This window comes from Otolemur garnettii, unplaced genomic scaffold (genome assembly GCF_000181295.1).
Source record: "Otolemur garnettii isolate 467f Iridium unplaced genomic scaffold, OtoGar3 scaffold00004, whole genome shotgun sequence".
Taxonomy (NCBI): domain Eukaryota; kingdom Metazoa; phylum Chordata; class Mammalia; order Primates; family Galagidae; genus Otolemur; species Otolemur garnettii.
Genome location: NW_003852399.1, coordinates 28324305 through 28345318, shown reverse-complemented (window position 1 = coordinate 28345318; position 21014 = coordinate 28324305). Strand labels below are relative to the sequence as shown.

General features: G+C 41.3%; 2 protein-coding genes across 3 annotated transcripts in view; one reads left to right on the top strand and one right to left on the bottom strand.

Moving 5' to 3' along the window:
• The window catches only part of RIDA (reactive intermediate imine deaminase A homolog), a 15238-nt gene extending 9552 nt beyond the window's left edge, over positions 1–5686 (bottom strand). The window contains exon 1 of the mRNA XM_003782458.3: positions 5528–5686. Within this exon, the coding sequence (XP_003782506.1) occupies positions 5528–5592 (65 nt within the window). The 5' untranslated portion in view covers positions 5593–5686. The remainder of the gene's footprint in view (positions 1–5527) is intronic.
• A 118-nt stretch (positions 5687–5804) lies between these two features.
• Positions 5805–21014, top strand: part of POP1 (POP1 homolog, ribonuclease P/MRP subunit) — a 36439-nt gene continuing 21229 nt past the window's right edge. The window contains exons 1-5 of one of the 2 annotated variants that reach the window (XM_023517690.1): positions 5805–5878; positions 12322–12456; positions 15444–15611; positions 16634–16809; positions 18229–18477. In XM_023517690.1, coding sequence (XP_023373458.1) covers positions 12324–12456; positions 15444–15611; positions 16634–16809; positions 18229–18477 — 726 coding nt within the window. In that variant the 5' untranslated portion in view covers positions 5805–5878; positions 12322–12323. Of the gene's footprint in view, positions 5879–12307; positions 12457–15443; positions 15612–16633; positions 16810–18228; positions 18478–21014 lie in introns of those variants that run through there. The other variant, XM_003782457.3, reaches the window with a different exon arrangement.

Here is a 21014-nt window from a genome sequence, read left to right as displayed (position 1 = left end):
GTAGAGCGTCGTGGCATCACAGCTCACAGCAACCTCCAACTCCTGGGGTCAAGCGAGTCTCCTGCCTCAGCCTCCCAAGTAGCTGGGACCACAGGCGCCCGCCACAGCGCCCAGCTATTTTTTGGTTGCAGCCGTCATTGTTGTTTGGTGGGCCCAGGCTGGATTTGAACCCACCACCTTAGGTATATATGGCTGGCACCTTAGCCACTTGAGCCACAGGCACAGAGCCAATGATCTGGCTTTCACATTGGCCCACAAATAGATAACTATGGAGCTTGTTAATTTGTAATCTTTTCTCAGGTTAAATAGTATCATTGCCATTAACTGCCCTCTGTAGAATTAGGCTGCCTGCCCTAGGCCCTTTGCAAAGTACCTTCAACTCTCAAAAACTTCAAGATTGTAAAAGAAACACTTCCTCCCGAATATTAAAAGTCAGTGCTAGAACTCTTGACACCATCTGAGCTCTATGAGTTACCTCTTAGAGATGCAAAGAGTTTTGTTCACAAATTAATTGGATAGTTGACAGTTGATAGCTGATAATTGGATATGCTGATAAGGACTCTACAGACTACATGTTAGGCTCCAGAAAATTTAAAAGTATATTGTTCTACTTCCAGGTCAAAGGGTAATCACAGTTTCAAAAGCATTCAAATAATAATTCTCATGTCATAACCTACGCCACTTGGGCTGTCATTTCAAAAATTTATAACTATCCAATTTATTTGGATAGTGTGATAGCAAAATAGAAGGCAATGAGACACAAGGTGATGTTGAAATCTTTCAGAGTTCTGTCCTAAAGTGTTCCTGAAATGTGCTGAGCTGACTGGCTAATTAGTGACAATACCCCATCCACCCCAAGGCCAGGGACTGAAAGTTCAACACGCTTCAATTCTTCCTGGAAAGGAGCCAGAAATTTCAAAAAATGTACTCACTGTCAACACCTTGCACGAAAACTCTCGTCCAGTTAACTTTATCAGGATATAACTAGTTAGTTGGTGTAGTATTTTCTTACAACATAAAGTGCCGAAAATAAGCACCATTTCTAGTCACCTAGTACATAAGAGGCACAATGTCCTGGGAAGTCTTTGCCCATGAAGCTGGTTGATGGCTTTTCTCTTCTCATGCTGGCATATTCAGATCTGTTTTGTTTGCAGCATTATAAACAGCTGACCCCATCTCTGGGTCAACCAGGAATATTACTGCTATGCTTTCTTTTTTGAACAAAGTACACAGTCTAGTAAATAGGTCAAGGAAGCTGTATCCTCTTTAGCAGGCTCCAAGACAAAGTGCTTCTTGTAATTATTTTAATTTTTCTAAAGTGTCACTTTTGTTCTGAAGTGTTTTTCTAAATGTTACTATAGCGAGATTGAAAGAGAGATATCAGAGCAGAGAAAGGAAGATTAGTGATTTTTGCTAATATTGTAATACCCTGTAACTATTCTATCTTCTCCAAATTTCTTTCTTTCTTTTTTTTTTTTTTGAGATCTAGTCTCACATTGTCACCCTCGGTAGAGTGCTGTGGTGTCATAGTTCACAGTAACCTCAAACTCTTGGGCTCAAATAATTTTCTTGCCTCAGCCTCCCTAGTAGGTGGGACTACATGCACCCACCACTACACCCGGCTATTTTGCTTTGGTTTTAGTAGGCCAGGGCCAGGTTCAAACCCACCAGCCCTGGTGCATGTGACTGGAGCCCTAACCACTGAACTACAGGTGTCCAGCCCTCCTCCAAATTTCTATCAGAATTCTCTTCTTAAAATAGATCTGATCATGTTCCTTCCTTCTCAAAAACATTTGATGGCTCCTCATTATATATAAAGTAAAGTTCATACTTTTAATTTAATATTGGAAACTATCATAGCCTGGACCCTGCTAAAATTTAATTTTATTGGTCTCTATTTTACTTAATTCCCACAATCTTATGAGGAAGTATTATTGTTATGCCCATTTAGAGGATAAAGAAGCATACTAAGAAAGGTTAAGTCACTCTGCAAGGCCATACAATTAAAAAGAGGCCAAACAAAAAAGTTAAAAGTCTAACTCTTACTTAGTATTTCCCTATGGTGTCTGTTATACACAGTGAATCACAGTAAGGAAAAACTCTCTTTCAATTCCCTTTCAGTTCTATGCAGGGGACAGAAAACTAAATAAATGATTAAGACTGGGCTATGCAACCCATTGCCAAATTCAAATTTTGTTATACTACTTCTCAGTAGTGTGACCTTGGCCAAGCTATTTAACCTTGCATACTGTTCCTTTATCTGGAAAATGGAGACTATACTAGTGCACATAAAGCACTTTGAACAGTGCCTAGCGCTGAAAAAGCCTCAATAAATGTTAGTAATTATTACTTCAACCCTTCTGATTACATTATAAAGAAAACTATTTTTAGAAAACAAGTCTAAAGACACATCACCTTTAACAAAGAGAGCAGGCCTCAGGTTTTGAGCCAACTACAATATTGAGATAGAAATAATACTTTTTTTTTTTTTTTTTTGAGACAGAGCCTCAAGCTATTCCTCTGGGTGGAGTGCAGTGGCATCACAGCTCACAGCAACCTCCAACTCCTGGGCTCAAGCGAGCCTCCTGCCTCAGCCTCCCAAGTAGCTGGGACCACAGGCGCCCACCACAATGCCCGGCTATTTTTTTGGTTGCAGCCGTCATTGTTGTTTTGGTAGGCTGGGCTGGATTCGAACCCACCACCTTAGGTGTATGTGGCTGGCGCCTTAGCCACTTGAGCCACAGGCGCTGAGCCAAGAAATAATACTTTTTTTTTTTACTGTTGCTTTGCATTGGGTAGTTTTCTGTTTAGCATTCTGTTGTAGAGTTTCCTTTTTTGTTTTAAAGACAAGAGTCTACAAGAGTCTGTCTTCTAGTTTGGAGTGCCCTGGCATCAGCTTAGTTCATAGCAACCTCAAACTTCTGGGTCCAAGCAATCCTCTCGCCTCAGCCTACCAAGTCCCTGGGATTATAGGTGTTTATCACAATGCCAGGCTAATTTTTCTATTTTAGTAGAAGCAGAGTTTCACTCTTGTTCAGGCTGGTCTTGAATTCCTGAGCTCAAGTGATCCTTCTGCCTCAGCCTTGCAGAGTGCCGGGATTATAGGTGTGAACCACTTTATCTGGCCTGCAAAGCTTCCTTTTTAAATTAATTTGTTAAATAAAGTGAGCCATCTCAAAGAAATATGTTAAGTAAATTATAATACAAACTATAATACAAGTTATACACAGATTTGGCAAAAAAAAAAAAAAAAAGTGCTTGAATTACTAAAACTACCTCCCAGAAACCTTTACACCATGCATTCTTCCACCTCTAGGCCCTCACTCAAGCCCTTCTTCCCTCCATCTGGGATGCCCTTCACTCAGTGACTTCCTGTTGAAATCCGTAACGAAGTAATTTAAAGATCAAACTTTATACAACAAAATAAATGGCAAATGCAACATAAAAACCCAAGGCCTACCTCTCACAAGGGGCCTTACTAAGATTCTTTTTCTTCCTCCACCCCAAGTTCGAATCAATTTCTCTTTTTCTATTTCATTCACTCCCCCACCTGTCACTTTATTCCCATTGCATTTTATTTCTAACTTTACTATAGTAATTACTATTCCGCCACATCTAAGTGCTATTTCTCATTGCAGTGTAGTATAGAGTAGGCAGCTAGGGCTTGAGTTTAAATCAAGCTGTTGCTCATGGACCATTTGATCTTGGAAAAGTTTACTGTGAGCTTCAGTTTTCTTTTTGTAAAAGGGGGATGGCACTTAGGAAGGTGGTTGGCATATTGGTTGGCATATAGCATGCACAAAATTAAAACGTTTCTTTTTCTTTCCCCATGTTGATGAAGAATGTCCTTTATACGTTTTTTTTTTTATGCAGTTTTGTTTATCTGAATTATCGGGCATATTATTGTTCAACAGATGTCCATCCTAGTTCTACAGTTGTAGAAGTTTTTCTGTCTTGGATCTTTTAACAGTGAGCAAACAAGATAAACTGTATTTTAAAAAGGAAAAATGGAGAAAAGGTTACAAGATTACAAATAAATGACAATTCTAATTCAAGCAGCTGAGAAAAAAATAAACACAAATTACAGAAATAAATTTCTAAGGATACAAAGGACAGGATCTAATAGTTGGAGTATTTTTTTTATTTCTTTTTTTTTTTTTTTTTTTTTGAGACAGAGCCTCAAGCTGTCCCCCTGGGTAGGGTGCCGTGGCATTACAGCTCACAGCAACCTCCAACTCCTGGGCTCAAGCGAATCTCTTGCCTCTGCCTCCCAAGTAGCTGGGGCCACAGGCGCCCGCCACAACGCCCGTCTATTTTTTGGTTGCAGCCGTCATTGTCTGGCGGGTCCGGGCTGGGGATTCGAACCCGCCACCTTAGGTGTACGTGGCTGGCGCCCCAGCCGGTTGAGCTACAGGCGCCGAGCCAATAGTTGGAGTTTTTGTTTGTTTTTTGAAACAGGGTCTTGTTTTATCACCCAGGCTGGACTGCAATGGTGCAATCATAACTTATTGCAACCTCAAATGCCTGGGCTCAAGGGATCCTCTTACTTTGGCCTCCCAAAGTGCTGGGATCACACCTGGCAGGACCCAGTAGTTTTATAGATGAAGATTTAAAAAAAGGAATTAACCTTTCTATTTAAAGGCACTTATGACCAGTGGAAACACATACACACAGGGTGGACTTTCTGGCCAGTATACACATATTTAGCTGCTAGAGTATGTTGGGCAATCTTAGAAAATAAGCTTCCGCAGTGATTTGTACATGTATTTGATATTATTAATGGGAAATAAGAATGGGCAATCAACTTATAAACATGGTGATGCCATTTCTATGTGTGTTTTGAAAACTAGTGGCTTGGGCAGATGTGTAGGGATTTGCTAAGCATTTCTGTGAAAAGAACTCAACTCCCCCCAGAAGAGAGGTACATCTCCTGATGGGGTTTTCTCTTTTCAATGAAGAGAGGGTTAAACCAAATAGTATGCTAAGAAGCTAGTCACAAAAGAGAGCATATTTTAGGATTCTATGAATGGAATCCATAGATATGGAAAGTAGGTTAGTAGTTGTCTGGCTGGGGGAAGAGAATGGTAAGTGAACGCTAACGCGTATGGGATTTCTTTTTGGAGTGAAGAAAGTGTCTTTAGATTAGGAAGTGGTGATAGCTGCACAGTTTTGTGAGGATGGTAAAAACTAAATTCTGGATGTTAAAGGGGAGAATTTTAACAAAGCTGTTACAAAACAAAACCGCCCCAATCAAAACAAAGGTCAGAACACAGACTTCTAAGCAGAAAAGAGTCCTGTAGGCTTCGCAGTCAGAGGCAGAGTTCCCCGGAGCGCAGGCTCCGGGTTCCACTGGAGTTCCCAACTCGCGGTGGGTCTCCGGGTGCGCTGCCCGCTTTCCAGGATCAGTTTCCTCGCGTGTTCCACGGGGCTGGTCGGGGGGGGGGGTCTCTAACCTGGAGTGGCCCCAGCCTCGAACTCCCGTTCAAACACGCCCCAGCTCTGACGATGCTCTCACAAACCACGTTACCTGTAGGGGCCAATGGCCCCTGGGGCTTTTGCGGTGCTGATCACTCTTCTGATCAAGGACGACATGGCCAGTCCTCCACTCTTGCGGCCCCTAAGGTACAAACCCAGACTGCTGCTCAGCTCGCTTACCAGCCGACTGGCCACCCCGCAGCTCCTCCGCCCTCAGGTGCCCCGGGGCAGTTCGCACGGCATTCTGGGAACTGTAGTCTCGGCGCCGCTCCGGGCCACGTGGAGGAAGCCCGGGCTGGCGCATGCGCCATTCAGCGCGCTCGCTGTCCGTTTCGCTTTGGTGGGCTCTTTGGTCGCCGAGGCTTGTCATTCTGACCCCAGGATCCCTCAGAGCGTTCGGCAGGTAGGTCCCGAGAGGTTGGTGCCTTCTAGGGCTCTAGAGTTTGGGAGAGTGTGTGTGGCGGCCCCCGCCTGGCGCCTGCGCCCTGGCTCGCCTCACATCGCATCTTCTCTGCCTCGGACTCCGCGGACCTTCCCTCTGTCCTTGCTGTCTGTGCCCGGGGCGTCGCTTGCCTTTGCTGCATCTCTTGTCTCAGCGCTCAATCTCCTAGGTCTGTACATTTCTCTTCATTGCCCTGCCAGGCGGAGGCCGTGCCGGGAAAGGGCTTGCACCCCCACTTCTGCCACCCTAAAGGAGTGAGATGGGTCATTCAGGGACCACGCTGAGATCTGGGCGTTGTCCACCTTCTCGCTCCTCCCGTGTGCCCTTCTTTTGAGTGCCTGGAATCGGGTTTCAAAGGGAAAGATAGTGATCTAGCTGATGGCCTAGATCCCTTGTGAAATTCTGCTGTGTCAGAAGGGGTAGTATTTGGCTAATATTTTTCACCCTGATAATATATGCATTATAGGCACGATTCACGTCTTCATTTCTGCGTGCGTGCAAACATTCACAAGTAGATACTGGGCCACTACTTTGTGCGGGGCACTCTGCGAGGTGCTGGGTGCAGCAGTGAAGAAAGGTAAGATGACCTCCCTGTTTTCAAAATGTAATATAAGAAAATTTCCTTTATTCCCTGCCATTTTGCCTTACATGGTGCTAAGGTTTTGACCTTCCTACTTCCGGCGCAAGAACGTTCACATCTTTTTCATCGGTTTAGGGCCTCAGCTTGGAATAAAAGACCTTCCAGTCTGGCCTCCCCTTGCCTATTCAATTTCATTCTCTTCTACTCTCTCTTCCCATTTTAGTAGTCTAGCTTCCTCACTTCTGTATTTACACAATAAATTGCTTTCTTCCCTAGCTATCCAAATTCTAGCTAACTGAAATCCTGTTTTTTGATTGACTTTTCCTGCCAATTCATATTTTTTTCTTTCTCTCCTCCAGTTTCCTGTTGTGTTATTCTACAAAATTTAATATTTTATTATATATGGTCTTATTCTCTATTTGTTATGAGTTTTAAGAACAGTGATTAGAGTCAGAATTCCTGGTTTGAATTCCAGCACATTCACAAGTGTAGTGACCTTGGGCAGGTTATATCACCTCTCTGTGCTTCAGTTTTTTTCATTCATAAAGCGAAGATAATACTAGTACCTCCCTGATAGAGTTGTGAGAATTAAATGAATAAGGCATGTAGAATAGTGCCTGACACATAAAGTTCTCAGTTAATATTAGCTACCTAAGATGACCCAGTTCTTTTAAAGATCACATCCTTAGACTACTTTGGTATTATACACAGCCTGAAACTATTAGGCACATAATAAGTACCCCAAAGTTTGTTAAATTTGGTTAAACTGGATAATTAGGAGATGCTTTTTTATTTACAAAGTCATTCACCATATGATTCTTTAAATAAGGAGCTTTCTTGCAGCATTACAAATAATTCAACTTGTATAAAATATTCCATGTGAAATAAGTTACCTTTATTCTTTTTTTTTTTTTTTTTTTTTGAGACAGAGCCTCAAGCTGTCCCCCTGGGCAGAGTGCCGTGGCATTACAGCTCACAGCAACCTCCAATTCCTGGGCTGAAGCGAGTCTCCTGCCTCTGCCTCCCAAGTAGCTGGGACCACAGGCACCCGCCACAACGCCTGGCTATTTTTTGGTTGCAGCCATCGTTGTTTGGTGGGTCCGGGCTGGGGATTCGAACCTGCCACCTTAGGTGTACGTGGCTGGCGCCTTAGCCAGTTGAGCCATAGGTACAGAGCCTACCTTTATTCTTAAGACAGATTTTATATCAAGTCTGAATCACCAACTTTTTTAGTTGTGGAAGAAGACCGAAATCATTTACAGTAAAACCTCCATAGTTAACCACCTCCCTACATTGATCACCTTCTTAATTTTCATAGATCATAGTATTATTTGTAATGCTCCAGGAATGCCTTATGTAGACCATCTCTGGATGTTGATCAGTTTGTTATATAGTCCTTTGGGTGGTCAACTTACAGGGGTTCTCAGACTGAAGTCCAGTATACTGTGGAGTATTTCTGGTCACCCAGAGGAAACTAAGCTGGATGAGAAAACATGACATTCATTTTATTTGAAGATGAGGGGGAACATTTTTATAAAGCCTGGTACATCTTTAGTTCTCATTAAAGTTTGACCAAAGGAATGAATCTGAAAACAACCACGAACTATACTATTAGGAGTAGATATAAAATTGACTTAAATGTTAAGGTAAGAGTTTAGATTCCTTCTGGAAGCTCTTTTAAGGTAAATTCTCAGACTTCATAAGGGTGCATTCTGTATTTTTCTCTTCTGCTGTTAGATTGTTTGGAGACCACTGCTGGTTCAATCTCCTGATTTTTTAGCCTAGAATCAAAGCTCAGAGATGTTCCCAAGTTTGCCCTAATCCTCTAGCACCAGTCTGCTCTTGGTTCATTCTTATCCTGAGTAGAGTTAGGGTTCCCATGGTCATGCTTTGTCTTGCTGGGTAAATTCTGATTCAAGGAGGTAACAGTAGAAGGACTCATTGTTTTGTAAAATATTTTGAGTGGTTCTTAATGCAACCTTATCTGAATCATGCACTTCACTAGCTAACCGTTTTACAGAAATCTGTTTACTTCTGATTTATTGTTTAATTTGAAAAATGTTTTTGGGTGTATATATAGTTGTCTTTCATTTAGGTGAAAGCAGAGTGGAGTGAGGCACTGAAGTCATATAAATCCCTGTCTATTTCATTTATTATTTAAGAATAATATCTATCATCCCTTTCGGCCAGAGATGCCATCTTCCTGTAATTCACCAAAATGACAAACACAAAGGGAAAGAGGAGAGGCACCTGATACATGTTCTCTAGGCCTTTTAGAAAACATGGACTTGTTCCTTTGGCTGCACATATGTGAATCTACAGGAAAGGTGATATTGTAAATATTAAGGGAATGGGGAATGTTAAAAAAGACATGCCATACAAATGTTATCATGGCAAAACTGGAAGAGTCTACATTGTTATCATATGCTATTGGCATTGTTGTAAACAGACAAGTTAAGGGCAAGATTCTTGCCAAGAGGATTAATGTTCATATCGAGCATATTAAACACTCTAAAGAGCTGAGATAGCTTCCTAAAATGCTAAGGGAACGTGATCAGAAAAAGAAGGAAGCCAAAGAGAAAGGTACCCGGGTTCACCTGAAGCACCAGCCTACTCTACCCAGAGAAGCCCACTTTGTGAGAACCAATGGAAAGGAGCCTGAGCTCCTGGAACTCATTCCCTACGAATTCATGGCATAATTAGGTGTACAGCATACCACACAGGAGAACCAAGAGAACCAATGGAACAGGAATATAAGGTGCTGGAACCTATTCCCCATGAATTCATGGCATAATAGGCATAGCAGGCTTTGTCACATTCAATGGAAAGGCGCCTCCCTGAGCTGCTGGAACCTTTTCCCTATGAATTCATGGCATAATAGGTATTAAAAATAAAAGGCTACTGTTTAAAAAAAAGAATAATAGCTATCATGAACTGAGTAGTTTGTGTAGAGCTCCATGCTAAATGACATGTGTACATGTGTTTGATAAATCCAGAACCTCATATAGTATGTGTATATAGTATCTAATGTTTATTTAATTCTCATAGCAGCCACAGAGGAAGAGACTGAAGCTCAGAGAAGGAAAATAATTTTTCTGAGATTATATGACTAAAAAGAGAAAGGAAGGAATTTTAATTCAGGTCTTTCTAACTCCAGAGTGAAGGGTTTTTTGTTTGTTTGTTTGTTTTGTGTGAGACAGAGTCTCAAGCTGTTGTCACTGTGGGTAGAGTGCTATGGCATCATAGCTCACAGCAACTTCCAACTCGTGGGCTCAAGCGATCCTCTTGCCTCAGGTTTTCTGTTTTTAGTAGAGATGGGGGTCTAGCTTTTTGCTCAGGCTGGTCTTGAACTCATGAGTTCAAGCAGTCTACCCGGTTCGGCCTCCCAGAGTGCAAGGATTACAGGCATGAACCACCATGCCTGGCCAGAGTAAAGGCTTTTAAACACTACATCACACAGGCTCTTAACTTTGTATGAGGTCTTGGAAAAGGAGCTAAGTGAATGGGTGATTATTAATTTAATGGCTCTCAGTGACAGCTAGCAAATCCTGATGTGGCATTTTGGAAGTTTGTATAGATGTTCTGGTTGGCATGATGATTGGTCTAATATTGCTAGCATTTATTGGGCAGGGCTCAGGGATGTTATACAGCCTGCCAAGTGCAGGAAAGTCCAATAGTAGCCCAGTTCCTAACTTTTTCCATAAAAGGGTTGGCTGTGGGGTGGGCACTGTGGCTCATGTCATCCCAGGGAGGTTGAGGTGGGAGGATCAGTTCAAGACCAGCTTGAGCAATATAGCCAGACTCTCTCTCTACAAAAGATAAAAAATAAAAATAAAAAAATTATCCAGGCATAGTGGCACAGGCCAAATACTCCTAACTACTTGGGAGGGTGAGCCCAGGAATTTGAGACCGCAGTGTGCTCTGATCATGTCACTCCATTCTACCCTGGGCAACAGAGTGTGTGACTTTATCTCTTAAAAAAAAAAAAAAAAGTATTGGTTGTAGTTTTAATATATACTGAATTTTTCAGGAATGCAATAAATCAGAATAGGTTTGTACTTTTTTTCTTAGTGTGGGCAGGGTGTACCTTATCAAGGAGTGTTCACCAGTGTGGAAATGACATCACCAGCAGCATTGTTATTTTCTCTTTGAGGCACTAGTACAAGACACCTGTATTTGCTTTGCCTTTTGAGCTATTGCATTTGTGGTAATTCTATCTAGGTAGAAGTAAAGAGTAGTGTTAAAATGCTGAAATACTTTGAGAACAGCTTGGTAATGCCTGTTACTCTGGGCTTCCATACTTTATGTGTCTCCATTCAGGACCCTCAGACCTCCCTATAGTTAGCAATGAAAGAGCTAATGACCGTTGGACAGGGCAGGAGTGGGGGATCCTTCCCTTCTCCAGCTTTATGGATTGTGCCAGTGAGTGTGCTGGTGCCTGTGTTGGTGAGATTATCTCCTGCGTTCCAAATCTCTTTTTCATCATGTCATCTAGTATAGTTGTGGCAAAATAGTTATATACAGAAATACATTGATATGTTATTTTATTAAAATTACTTTTTAGTTCTCCTTTATGTTACAGATAGGACATACATTATAAGGTGTATATTGGTAAAAGTTATGTGTCTTAATAGGCTGTATTAATCTCATTTAAAAATAGAAAACATGCTTAGGCTGGTCTTGAACTCCTGGTTTCAACTGAGCCTCCCACCTCAGCCTCCCCAAATGCTGGGATTTCAGGTATGAGCCACTATGCCCACCCCATAACCAATACTTTTGTGTAAAAGAGTTAGGAATCAGGCTACTTCTGGATTTTCCTGGGCTTAACTGATTTTGAATCAGTCAAAAAAAGGAGTGTTGCATTTGAGAGTTGCTAACTACTGAGTGAATCAGCGAGGCTCCAGTAGAGTTTTTGTTTTTTTTTTTTTTCTTCTTCAAATAGGAATCATTGTCTTGCTATTATACTACACTGACTAAGCCACAGAGCTGGCTTGTCTTGCTATTATAAATTAAAGATATAGGTCATTGAACTCTGACTATGTAAAAACAAAAACAAGATATAACTCGCCTAATGGCTGAGTTTGGTGGATCACACCTATAATCCTACTCGAGAGGCTGGGGCAGGAGGATCACTTGAGCTTAGGAGTTTGAGACCTGGATAACTTTTCTAAAAATAGCTTGCAGTGTTGAGAGCGTGGAGGCTGAGGCAGGAGGATCACTTAAAGCCGAGGAGTTTGAGGTTGCTGTGAGCTATGATGATGCCATTGCACTCTAGCCAGGGCGACAGAGTGAGACTCGGGAAAAAAAAGGTGTAACTGGTCTCATCTTGGGAGTAGAAACGAAATCATCATTAATTTATGTTCAGTTTTTATAGAGGTTATCCTTTGGGAGTAGGGTGTTTTGTGTTTTGTTAATCAAGGTAGCTCTTATTTCACCTAAGAATCAAGATAAAATATAAATTTTGTTTAATTTTTTTAATTAAAAATTTGTTTTACCCTCATTAACGGTCTTTTTATTGTAGTTACTGTTTTGGCGGGCCAGGTCTGTGTTTGAACCCGCCAGCTTTGGTGTATGTGGCTGGCGCCCCAGCTGCTGAGCTACAGGCGCTGAGCCTCTTCATAACAATCTTATCTCACCTTATTTTTCATTCTTCTAATAGACTTTATATAGTGACAACATTTGAACTGATTTATTTGCCAGTGCAAACTGGAATGTACTAATAGGATCTAATGTTGAGTCACATGAAAACTTATTTATTAAATTTATTTTTATTTTTGAATGGAAGTTTCTTTTCCCTGTGTTACATTTATGACTTCTTTTCCAGAAATGTCTAATGCAAAAGAAAGAAAACATGCTAAGAAAATGAGAAACCAGCCTACCAATGTGACTTTATCCTCTGGCTTTGTGACTGATAGAGGTGGAAAGCACCATAATGAAGGTCAGAAACCTCAGAAGCAAGGTAAGTGAACACAGTGCTTGCTCCACTGCTGTGTTGATCCTCTTGCTTTTGTCAACTTCTCTTGACAGTCATTGTCTAGTAGTAAATGAACTGAATTAAAAACAGATACAGTACTGAATTTCCTATTTGCAAATTTGCCTACTTGCTAAAGTTTATTTGTAACCCCAAAGTCAGTACCCATGAGATTTGGTGGTTATTTGTGGACATGCACAGAGCAAGAAGAATGCACAGTCACCCTGTGGAGGGCAGGGCTGCTCACAGCCCTCGCGGAGGTTCCCTGCTGCCTTCCTGTTCTAGCACCACAGTGGAAATAAGCAGGAACACTATAGAATTCTCTGCTGGACTCTACCTTTGTTCATAGATAGAGATTTGATGTTGTCTTTGAGTCAGAATGGTTTGAATGCCCAGATGTTTGTGTAGAGACTGTTTTTAATTCCTTCTTTAATTTAGCATAGTGGCTTCAACTATGAGTATATCAGGAATTAGACTGAATTAGAATTAGACTGAATGTACAAAACCATGTGGATTATAGTATTTAAAGGAGTGTCATTTGGACGGCTGTAAAAAGTGTGGGCTGAGCATCCATCCCTAATGCCAAAGTCCTTCATGTGATAGATCACAGTCAAAACAAAGGTGTGTACAGTTTATTCAGCATTCTCAAGGGAAAAGAAAAGCTGCCAATCCTCTTCTGCTGTGGTTTATCCAGTGAGCACACTCACAAAAGATAATAAAAGGCATTGTGCATGCTGGAGGCCTCAATGGTAGGTATTTTTTATTAGGTACTTATGTGTGAATAAGTGTAAGAAAATGATGGCTGATCAGGAGCATATAAATTCAGAATCAGGAATGATGATGATGTTATGCCTAGGAGTTCCATAAAGACCACACTCCCAAACAAGCCGAATTCATAGCAGAGCTGGCTGACAACTGCCTCACACCCAACACAGAGGTTCAGAGAGCAGCCCTGAGTGCTTAAGGGGTAGGTTTTTAAGGCTTGGTCTGCATCCTGGTTGGCATGCAAGCTGCCCAGCTGCATCCCAGTAGGTTAGTAAGCATTGCACAGAAGCAGAATTTAGCGGTTAATTAGTCATACATCTTTGTTTCAGTACTTTTCCACCTGGGATTTCTTTTTTTTTGAGACGGAATCTCAGGATGTTGCCCTGGGTAGAGTGCTACCTAGTTATTTTTTGGTTATGGTTGTCATTGTTGTTTGGCATGCCCAGGATGGATTCGAACCTACCAGCTCTGGTGTATGTGGCTGGCCCCTTAGCCACTTGAGCTACAAGTGCTGAGCCCCTCCTGGTATTTCTTAAGGGTCAGTCCGGGGACAGTTGGTACCTCCTGGTCCATTTCTCAGGGAGTTAGTCAAGCAAGAAGTCAGTGAGTACTTTCCCATCTATCTTGAGAGTGAACCAGACTTATTCCATTTTGTCAAGGGCTTGCAGCCCAGAGATTTGCCAGGAGTTAACTGGTATTTTTCCACCTTAGTCTAGGCCTCATAATGATGCCAAAGATGATCCACATGGGTGGTTAAGATAGGGACACCTTTGCTTTCTAGTGGTTCAGTGTACACAAATTTTGTTTCAAGCACAAAATTATTTAAGAGATTGTATAAAATTACCTTCAGGTTATGAAGGTATATATGAAAGTATATACTTATAGCTATGAAAGTGTATATATATATATACACACACACACCCCTAAGGAGTGTATAAAACATAGCTGAATTTCATGTTTAGAATTGGGTGTCATCTCTAAGGTATCTCATTATGTATCTGTAAATAGTCTAAAATTCAGAAAAATCTGGAATCTGAAACACTTCTGGTACCAAGCATTTAAGGGATACCACGTTAAGGGATACTCAACCTATATCATAAACTGGGTAGACTATAAATAACAGAAAATTATTTCTTTTAGGCGGTGCCTTTAGCTCAGTGGGTAGGGCACCAGCCACATACACCCAGGCTGGTGGGTTTGAACCTGGCTCTGGCCTGCTAAACAATAGCGACAACTGGAACAAAAAAATAACCAGGCATTGTGGTGGGCGCCTGCAGTCCCAGCTACTTGGGAGGCTGAGGCAAGAGAATCTCTTGGGCCCAAGAGTTTGAGGTTGCTGTGAGCTGTGATGCCACAGCATTCTGCCCAGGGTGACATAGTGAGACTCTGTCTCAAAAAGAAAGAAAGAAAGAAAGAAAATTGTTTCTCATGTTTCTGGTTTCTGAAAAGTCCCAAGATCAAGGAGCTGGCAGGATTGGGGTCTTTTGAGGGCCTGCGTTATGGTTCATAGCACACTCTTGCTGGGTCTGCACATAGTGGGAAGGAGTGAGGGTCTCTATGGGGCCTCTTTTATAAGGGCACTAACCTCATTCATGAGGGCTCTCTGCCCTTGTGACTTAATCATCTCTCAAAGGCCCCACCTCCTAATACCATCACCTCAGGGGTTAGGATTTCAACATAGGAATTTGGTGGGGACACAAACCTTTAGACTAGTGGTTCTCAACCTGTGGGTCGTGACCCACAGGAACTGTATTAAAGGGCCATGGCATTAGGAAGGTTGAGAACCACAGCTTTAGACCATAGCAGGGAGCTTAGATTTAAAATTCATGTTATAATATTTATACAGAGAAAATTTCACCTATATCTGTTATATTCAAAGTTCTTTATATGTCGTACTGAAATGATTACTTAGCATGCTATCTGCTAGCTTTATGACCTTTGGCAAGTTAATGTACTTCCCTGCCTGAGTCTATGGCCTTACCACTCTGAATGTGCCTGATCTTGTCTGATATCAGAAGCTAAGCAGGATCAGGCCTGGTTAGTACTTGGATGGGGGAACTTCCCTACCTGTTGATAGTTATGTTAATGGGTGGTTATAGGACTAAAAACATGATCAGTTGCCATCCAACAAATGTTAGTTCTCCACTATGATTTTTATCTCTGATAAGAGTGACATATTTCTTTTTGTTTTCCTTTTGAAAATACACTAGAGCCTCATTCTGGAACTTCAGGACAGCGGCAAACCAGAATTCCTACCCATTCATTGCCTGAGCCAAATGTGAGTGAGCAGTCTTCCTCCAAAGTAATGTTTAAGAAAAAAGGAGGCTGGAAAGCAGGTCCCGATGGCACTTCTCAGGAGATTCCCAAGTATATAACTGGTAGGTATTGGTAAAGAAGTGACGCTGGATTACATTAGGGGCCCTTTGTTTCTAGTACAGCCAGATATGCCAAGAAATTGCCTGCTTCTGCGTTTTGGCTCTGCCTCCCCGCCTCTCTCCTCTAATCCTTCCACCGGGGGCCCTTCTCACCTCTAGCCTGGACTTTGGCCATAGCTTTTTTGGGCCTGATGGCTCTCCCTTCTTCAATATCCCTTTCTCTTAGCCATCTTCTTGTAAGTCTTTGTGAATTGTTCCTCTTCCCAACCTCCTCCCTCCACCCTTTAAATGTGGTGTCCACACTCAGCATGGCATTCTCCAAAAATGGACTAAAATTCAGTACACTTTAACAGCAACCAACACCTTTATTTAGCTTGTCTCCAGGCCCTTTCCAGCTTCATCTCCTATTTTCCCCCAACACCTCCACCTCTGCTAGCACATTAAACCCCATATTCATTGTAGACACCTTAGACATGTCTTCTGGTCTATATGCCTTCTTGGAGGAATTTACTTAAATTTCCTCAGCACCCTGTTTACTCTTCAAGAAAAGTCTAGTTTTCAATAAAGAATAATAATACGGTCACATATTTGGAAAAAGCAGAAAACATTAAGAAAAAAACCTCTTAGAACCACTGTTAAAATTTTGTCTCTTCTTTGTTTTTCTGTGTGATTATTACCTACAAATCGCTGTGATTATATTGCATGTATATATATTGCAGGTACTGTACTCCATGTAGACCTGTGTTTTTAAAATCTCTGTAAAACTTGTTTTTAAACATTTCTTCTGATTAGAAAAGTGAAACTGAATCCTTGTAGAAAATTTGAGAAATATAAAAGTTGAAGAAAAATAATCTCAAAATGGTATAACAGAAATAACCACTAGCAGTGTTCAGCTAACAGAGGGTTAATGGTAGATGAATTGTAAGCTCACTTATTTCAAGTCTGTCTTCCTTCTGTAATCCCAGAAAAGCAAGTCTTGTTGATGTCAGATTAGTTTTCCATGACATTGTCCTTTCCTTCAACAGCTTCTACTTTTGCTCAAGCACGAGCTGCCGAGATCAGTGCTATGTTAAAAGCTGTAACCCAGAAGTCTTCTAATTCACTGGTTTTCCAGACTCTGCCACGGCACATGCGACGGAGAGCCATGAGCCACAATGTCAAACGCCTTCCTAGACGATTACAGGAGATCGCCCAGAAAGAGGTAGAAGTTTCATGTAGTATAAATGTTTGCTAGAAAAAAATTGAGAAGTATTGACTTAATAGAATTTATTAAAACGAAAACCAGAAAACAACATTGCTTATTGTGGCATGCTTTTTTTTTTTTTTGCATCTTTTTTTAATCATTATCCAACCCTCCATTTCTCCCCAGGCCAAGTTAGCAGGACTTTGGACATTACAGCTGCTTTGAAATTTAGCATTTGGAAACCCTGTATTTTAAGGGTGTTGAATAGTTGATATTCCTCTCACACATTAAAAAAATTCTGAGCCTCTCACCAGATTAAATAGTTTTAGATCTGTGTTTTGGGGTGTGGCCTACTTAGGTAAGCATCAGTGCTTAGCATTTGTTTTTTGACTATTTCCAAGTTGAAAACCTGGACTTGGCTTGGTGCCCATAGCTCAGTGAATAGGGTGCCAGCCACACACACTGAGGCTGGTGGGTTTTAGCCCGTCCTAGGCCAGCTAAACAACAACAACTGCAACAAAAAATAGCCGGGCATTGTGGTGGGGGCTTGTAGTCCTAACTACTTGGGGGGCTGAGGGAAGAGAATCACTTAAGCGCAAGAGTTTGAGGTTGCTGTGAACTGTGAAGCCACAGCACTCTACTGAGGATGACATAGACTCTGTCTCAAAAAAAAGAAAACTTGGACTTGGTTTTGATCTTTGTACACATTTAATTGTACTTTACCAAAATTCTGGACTCGATTGTTCTAAGATTTTTTAAGCCACCCATGTCTTTACTAATTGATTTAAAATCTATTGAGTGGCTTTCTGTGTACCAGTACTACACTGGTGGTGGGGTTGGAGTTCAGCAAGGAAAATCCTTGTCCTTAAGGGCTTCACAAACCAATGAAGAATAATTTTTTTTTCATAAAAGTTGAGCTAGGTTGTGGAAGAGATTAAGAGTGAAAACTCACTAGGAATATAATACTTTGTAGAATTAATGTAAGGTCTGTTTCTCAGCGACAGCATTTAGCCTTTGTAGCTTAACTGAAATGAAAGTTTAGGTTTTCCCCACTTTTGTGTTTTTGGTCGTACGTTTTTTGTTTCATTACAGTCTCAACATCTTAGTACATCAGCTAGAAGCTAACATTTGATTTATTCTCTCTTGCTCCTTAATATTAATAGTTACATGAAACTTGTGTTGGACATTTCATGGGTGTCCTAATCTTCATAGTCTCTACGACTTGTCTGTGTACTGAGTGATAGACAGGTCTGCCTGTCTCTAACACTTCAGCTCTTTGTATTGTCTCCCTTCTCTACTTACATTAGAGGAACCACCAAGTTAGAAAATTAAGCAAACTGATAACGTATTTCTCTAAATCTTGTTTACATTCCTAAGGTCACTTTGTTTTGTGATTCTCACAAACTGGAATCTCTCTCTCTCTTCTTGAAACTATAGGCAGAAAAAACTGTCCATCAGAAGAAAGAACATTCAAAAACTAAGTGCCATAAAGCTCGAAGATGTCACATGAATCGGATTCTAGAATTTAACCGGAGACAAAGGAAGAACAAATGGTTAGAAACTCACATCTGGCACGCCAAGCGGTTTCACATGGTCAAGAAGTGGGGCTACTGCCTTGGGGAGCGGCCCACAGTGAAGAGCCACAGAGCCTGCTATCGAGCCATGACAAACTCCTGCCTCCTTCAGGTGTGCTTTCAGAATGGGCTTTCTTTCTATTTTTGTTTAGATTCTTTCTGATACAGACTTTTGGAGTCATTCTTGGAAAGCCGAAGAACTGTTTATGAGGTTACTCATTTTAAAAATGATTTCCTAAGGGCTTGGTGCCCATAGTTCAGTGGTTAGGGCGCCGGCCACATACACTGTGGTTGGTGGGTTCGAACCCGGCCTGGGCCTGCTAAACAACAACTGCAACAACAACAATAACAAAAATAGTTGGGAGGCGGAGGCAAGAGAATTGCTTAAGCCCAAGAGTTAGAGGTTGCTGTGAACTGTGACACCATAATGCTCTACTGAGGGCGACATAGTGAGACTCTGCCTCGAAAAGAAAAAAAAATGATTCCTAAGCATGAGGCCCTTTGTTAGATGCCGGAGATGAAGCAACCTGAAATTCATGGGGAAGACTGATATTATTCGTATAATTAGCCATATATGTAGAATCGTAAGGGAAAGCATACAGTATGATGAGTGTTTCCTTTTTTTTTTTTTTAATTTCAGGTTAATGTAGGGGTACAAACAACTAGCTTACAATGTTTGCATTGTTAGGTAGAGTCCTTACTGTAGTTGTGTCCTGCACCCAAAGGTGTGCCATATACCCTTACGCTGTGCCCATTAAGTGGGAGCACACCCATCCCCCTCCCTACGCCCCTTGATGAGTATTTCTGACTGAGACTGGAAGGCTCCCTGGAAGTGATATTAGAGCTGAGCTCTCAGGGATGAGAAGATGGGAGAGTGGGGGAGGCAGAAGGAAGCCAGAGGAGAGTGAAGAACTGAAGTAAATTCTGGGTGACACAGATGAAGAGAAGGAGAGCCGAGAGCAAGGCTAGCATCAGGGTGAGTGAGGTGAGATGGGAGAAATAAGCAGGAGCCAGACCACGAAGGTCTTGTTGGTTGGTAATGTTCAAGGTGTGTTTGGTTTAATCTAGTAATCGTTCATCATCAGTAGATATTGGAGAACCTACCGCGTACTCTGAGCAGTTTCATAGTGAGAGGACACTTTGTTTGAAAGCCCCTTTATGGTATTTATCTGACTGTCACCACTCCCCAGTAGCCGATTCAGTTGCTTTCTCTTCTAAAATGTTTTTAGAAATTTGCTCTTTCAAGGAAAGGGCGTATCTTTTGATGGCAATATGGCCTTGGCCACATTTTTTTTTTTTTTTTTTAAGAGATAGAGTCTCACTTTGTCACCCTCAGTAAAGTGCTGTGGCATCACAGCTCACAGCAACCTCCCACTCTTGGGCTTTAGGCAATTCTCTTGCCTCAGCCTCCCGAGTAGCTGGTTCTGCAGGTGCCTGCCACAACGCCCGGCTTCTTGGTCACGTTTTGAAAGCCACTGTTATTAGTGTCCTCTGATAACTCTCGAGAGCAGTATAGTAGGATAATCAATACAAGAACCTTTTTAAAAAATTGTGCTAAAGTATACATAACATAAAATTTATCATTTAAGTATTTTTAAGTGGACAGTTCTGTGGCATTAAGTATATTCATGTTGTGCAACCATCACACCCTCCACCTCCAGATCTTTTTCATCTTCCCAAACTGAAACTAATATTAAACATCAGTAATGCCCCATCCCTTCTGCCTGCCAGCCCTAGCAACCACCTGTCCTGTCTTTTTACTTGACTCCTATAGGTACCCCGTATGTGTGGACTCGCATATATTTGTTCTTTTGTGACTGGGTTGTTTCATTTAGCATAAAGCCTGAAAAGTTCAAAAGTTCATCCATGTTGTAGCATGGGTCAGAATTCCCTTCCCTATATTTCCTGGTAGGTATATACCACATCTTATTTACCCATACATCTGTTGATGAATCCTCGGGTTACTTCTGCCTTTTGGCTGCTGTGAATATAGTTGTACAAATATCAGTAGACTTACTACCTTGAGTCCTTTTGGATATGTACCCAGCAGTCGAATTGCTGGATCATATGGTAATTCTGTGTTTAATTCTTTGAGATATGACCTTACCATTTTTTGTAGCAGCTGAGCCATTTTACATTCTCACCTGGTTTTCAATACTTGTTATTTTCTGTTTGTTTTTTTTTAATTAATAGCCATTCTTATGGGTGTGAAGTGAATACAAGAACCTTTTAAGAGCCTTTGGTTGGAGAACTCAGTGGTAGAAATTATAAATTACTGTTAATTCCTCATTTGCATTTAGGAGGCTATGTATTATAGAGAAAAAGTGACTTGCCTAGTCAAGGTCACACAGCTTGTTGGTGGTCTAGATAGCACTTGGGCACTGATTTCCTGGCCCGGGCTTTCCCCAGTAGACTCTGCCAATGAGTCACTTCTCATTTTGGGCAGCATTTTTGCTGAAATTATCAGTTGTTTTCTTAAATTTGATCAGTCCTAAGTTATTAAAATAATAGCTAATAATAACAGATAATTTGTGAGTGCTTAATACATGCCCTCAGAAGTTTTGAGTTTTTTTTTTTTTTTTTTACATTTCAATTTTTTTCTTTAAAAGGAGTGAGTTGTGTACAGGGGGGTTAAATGCTTTATAGACA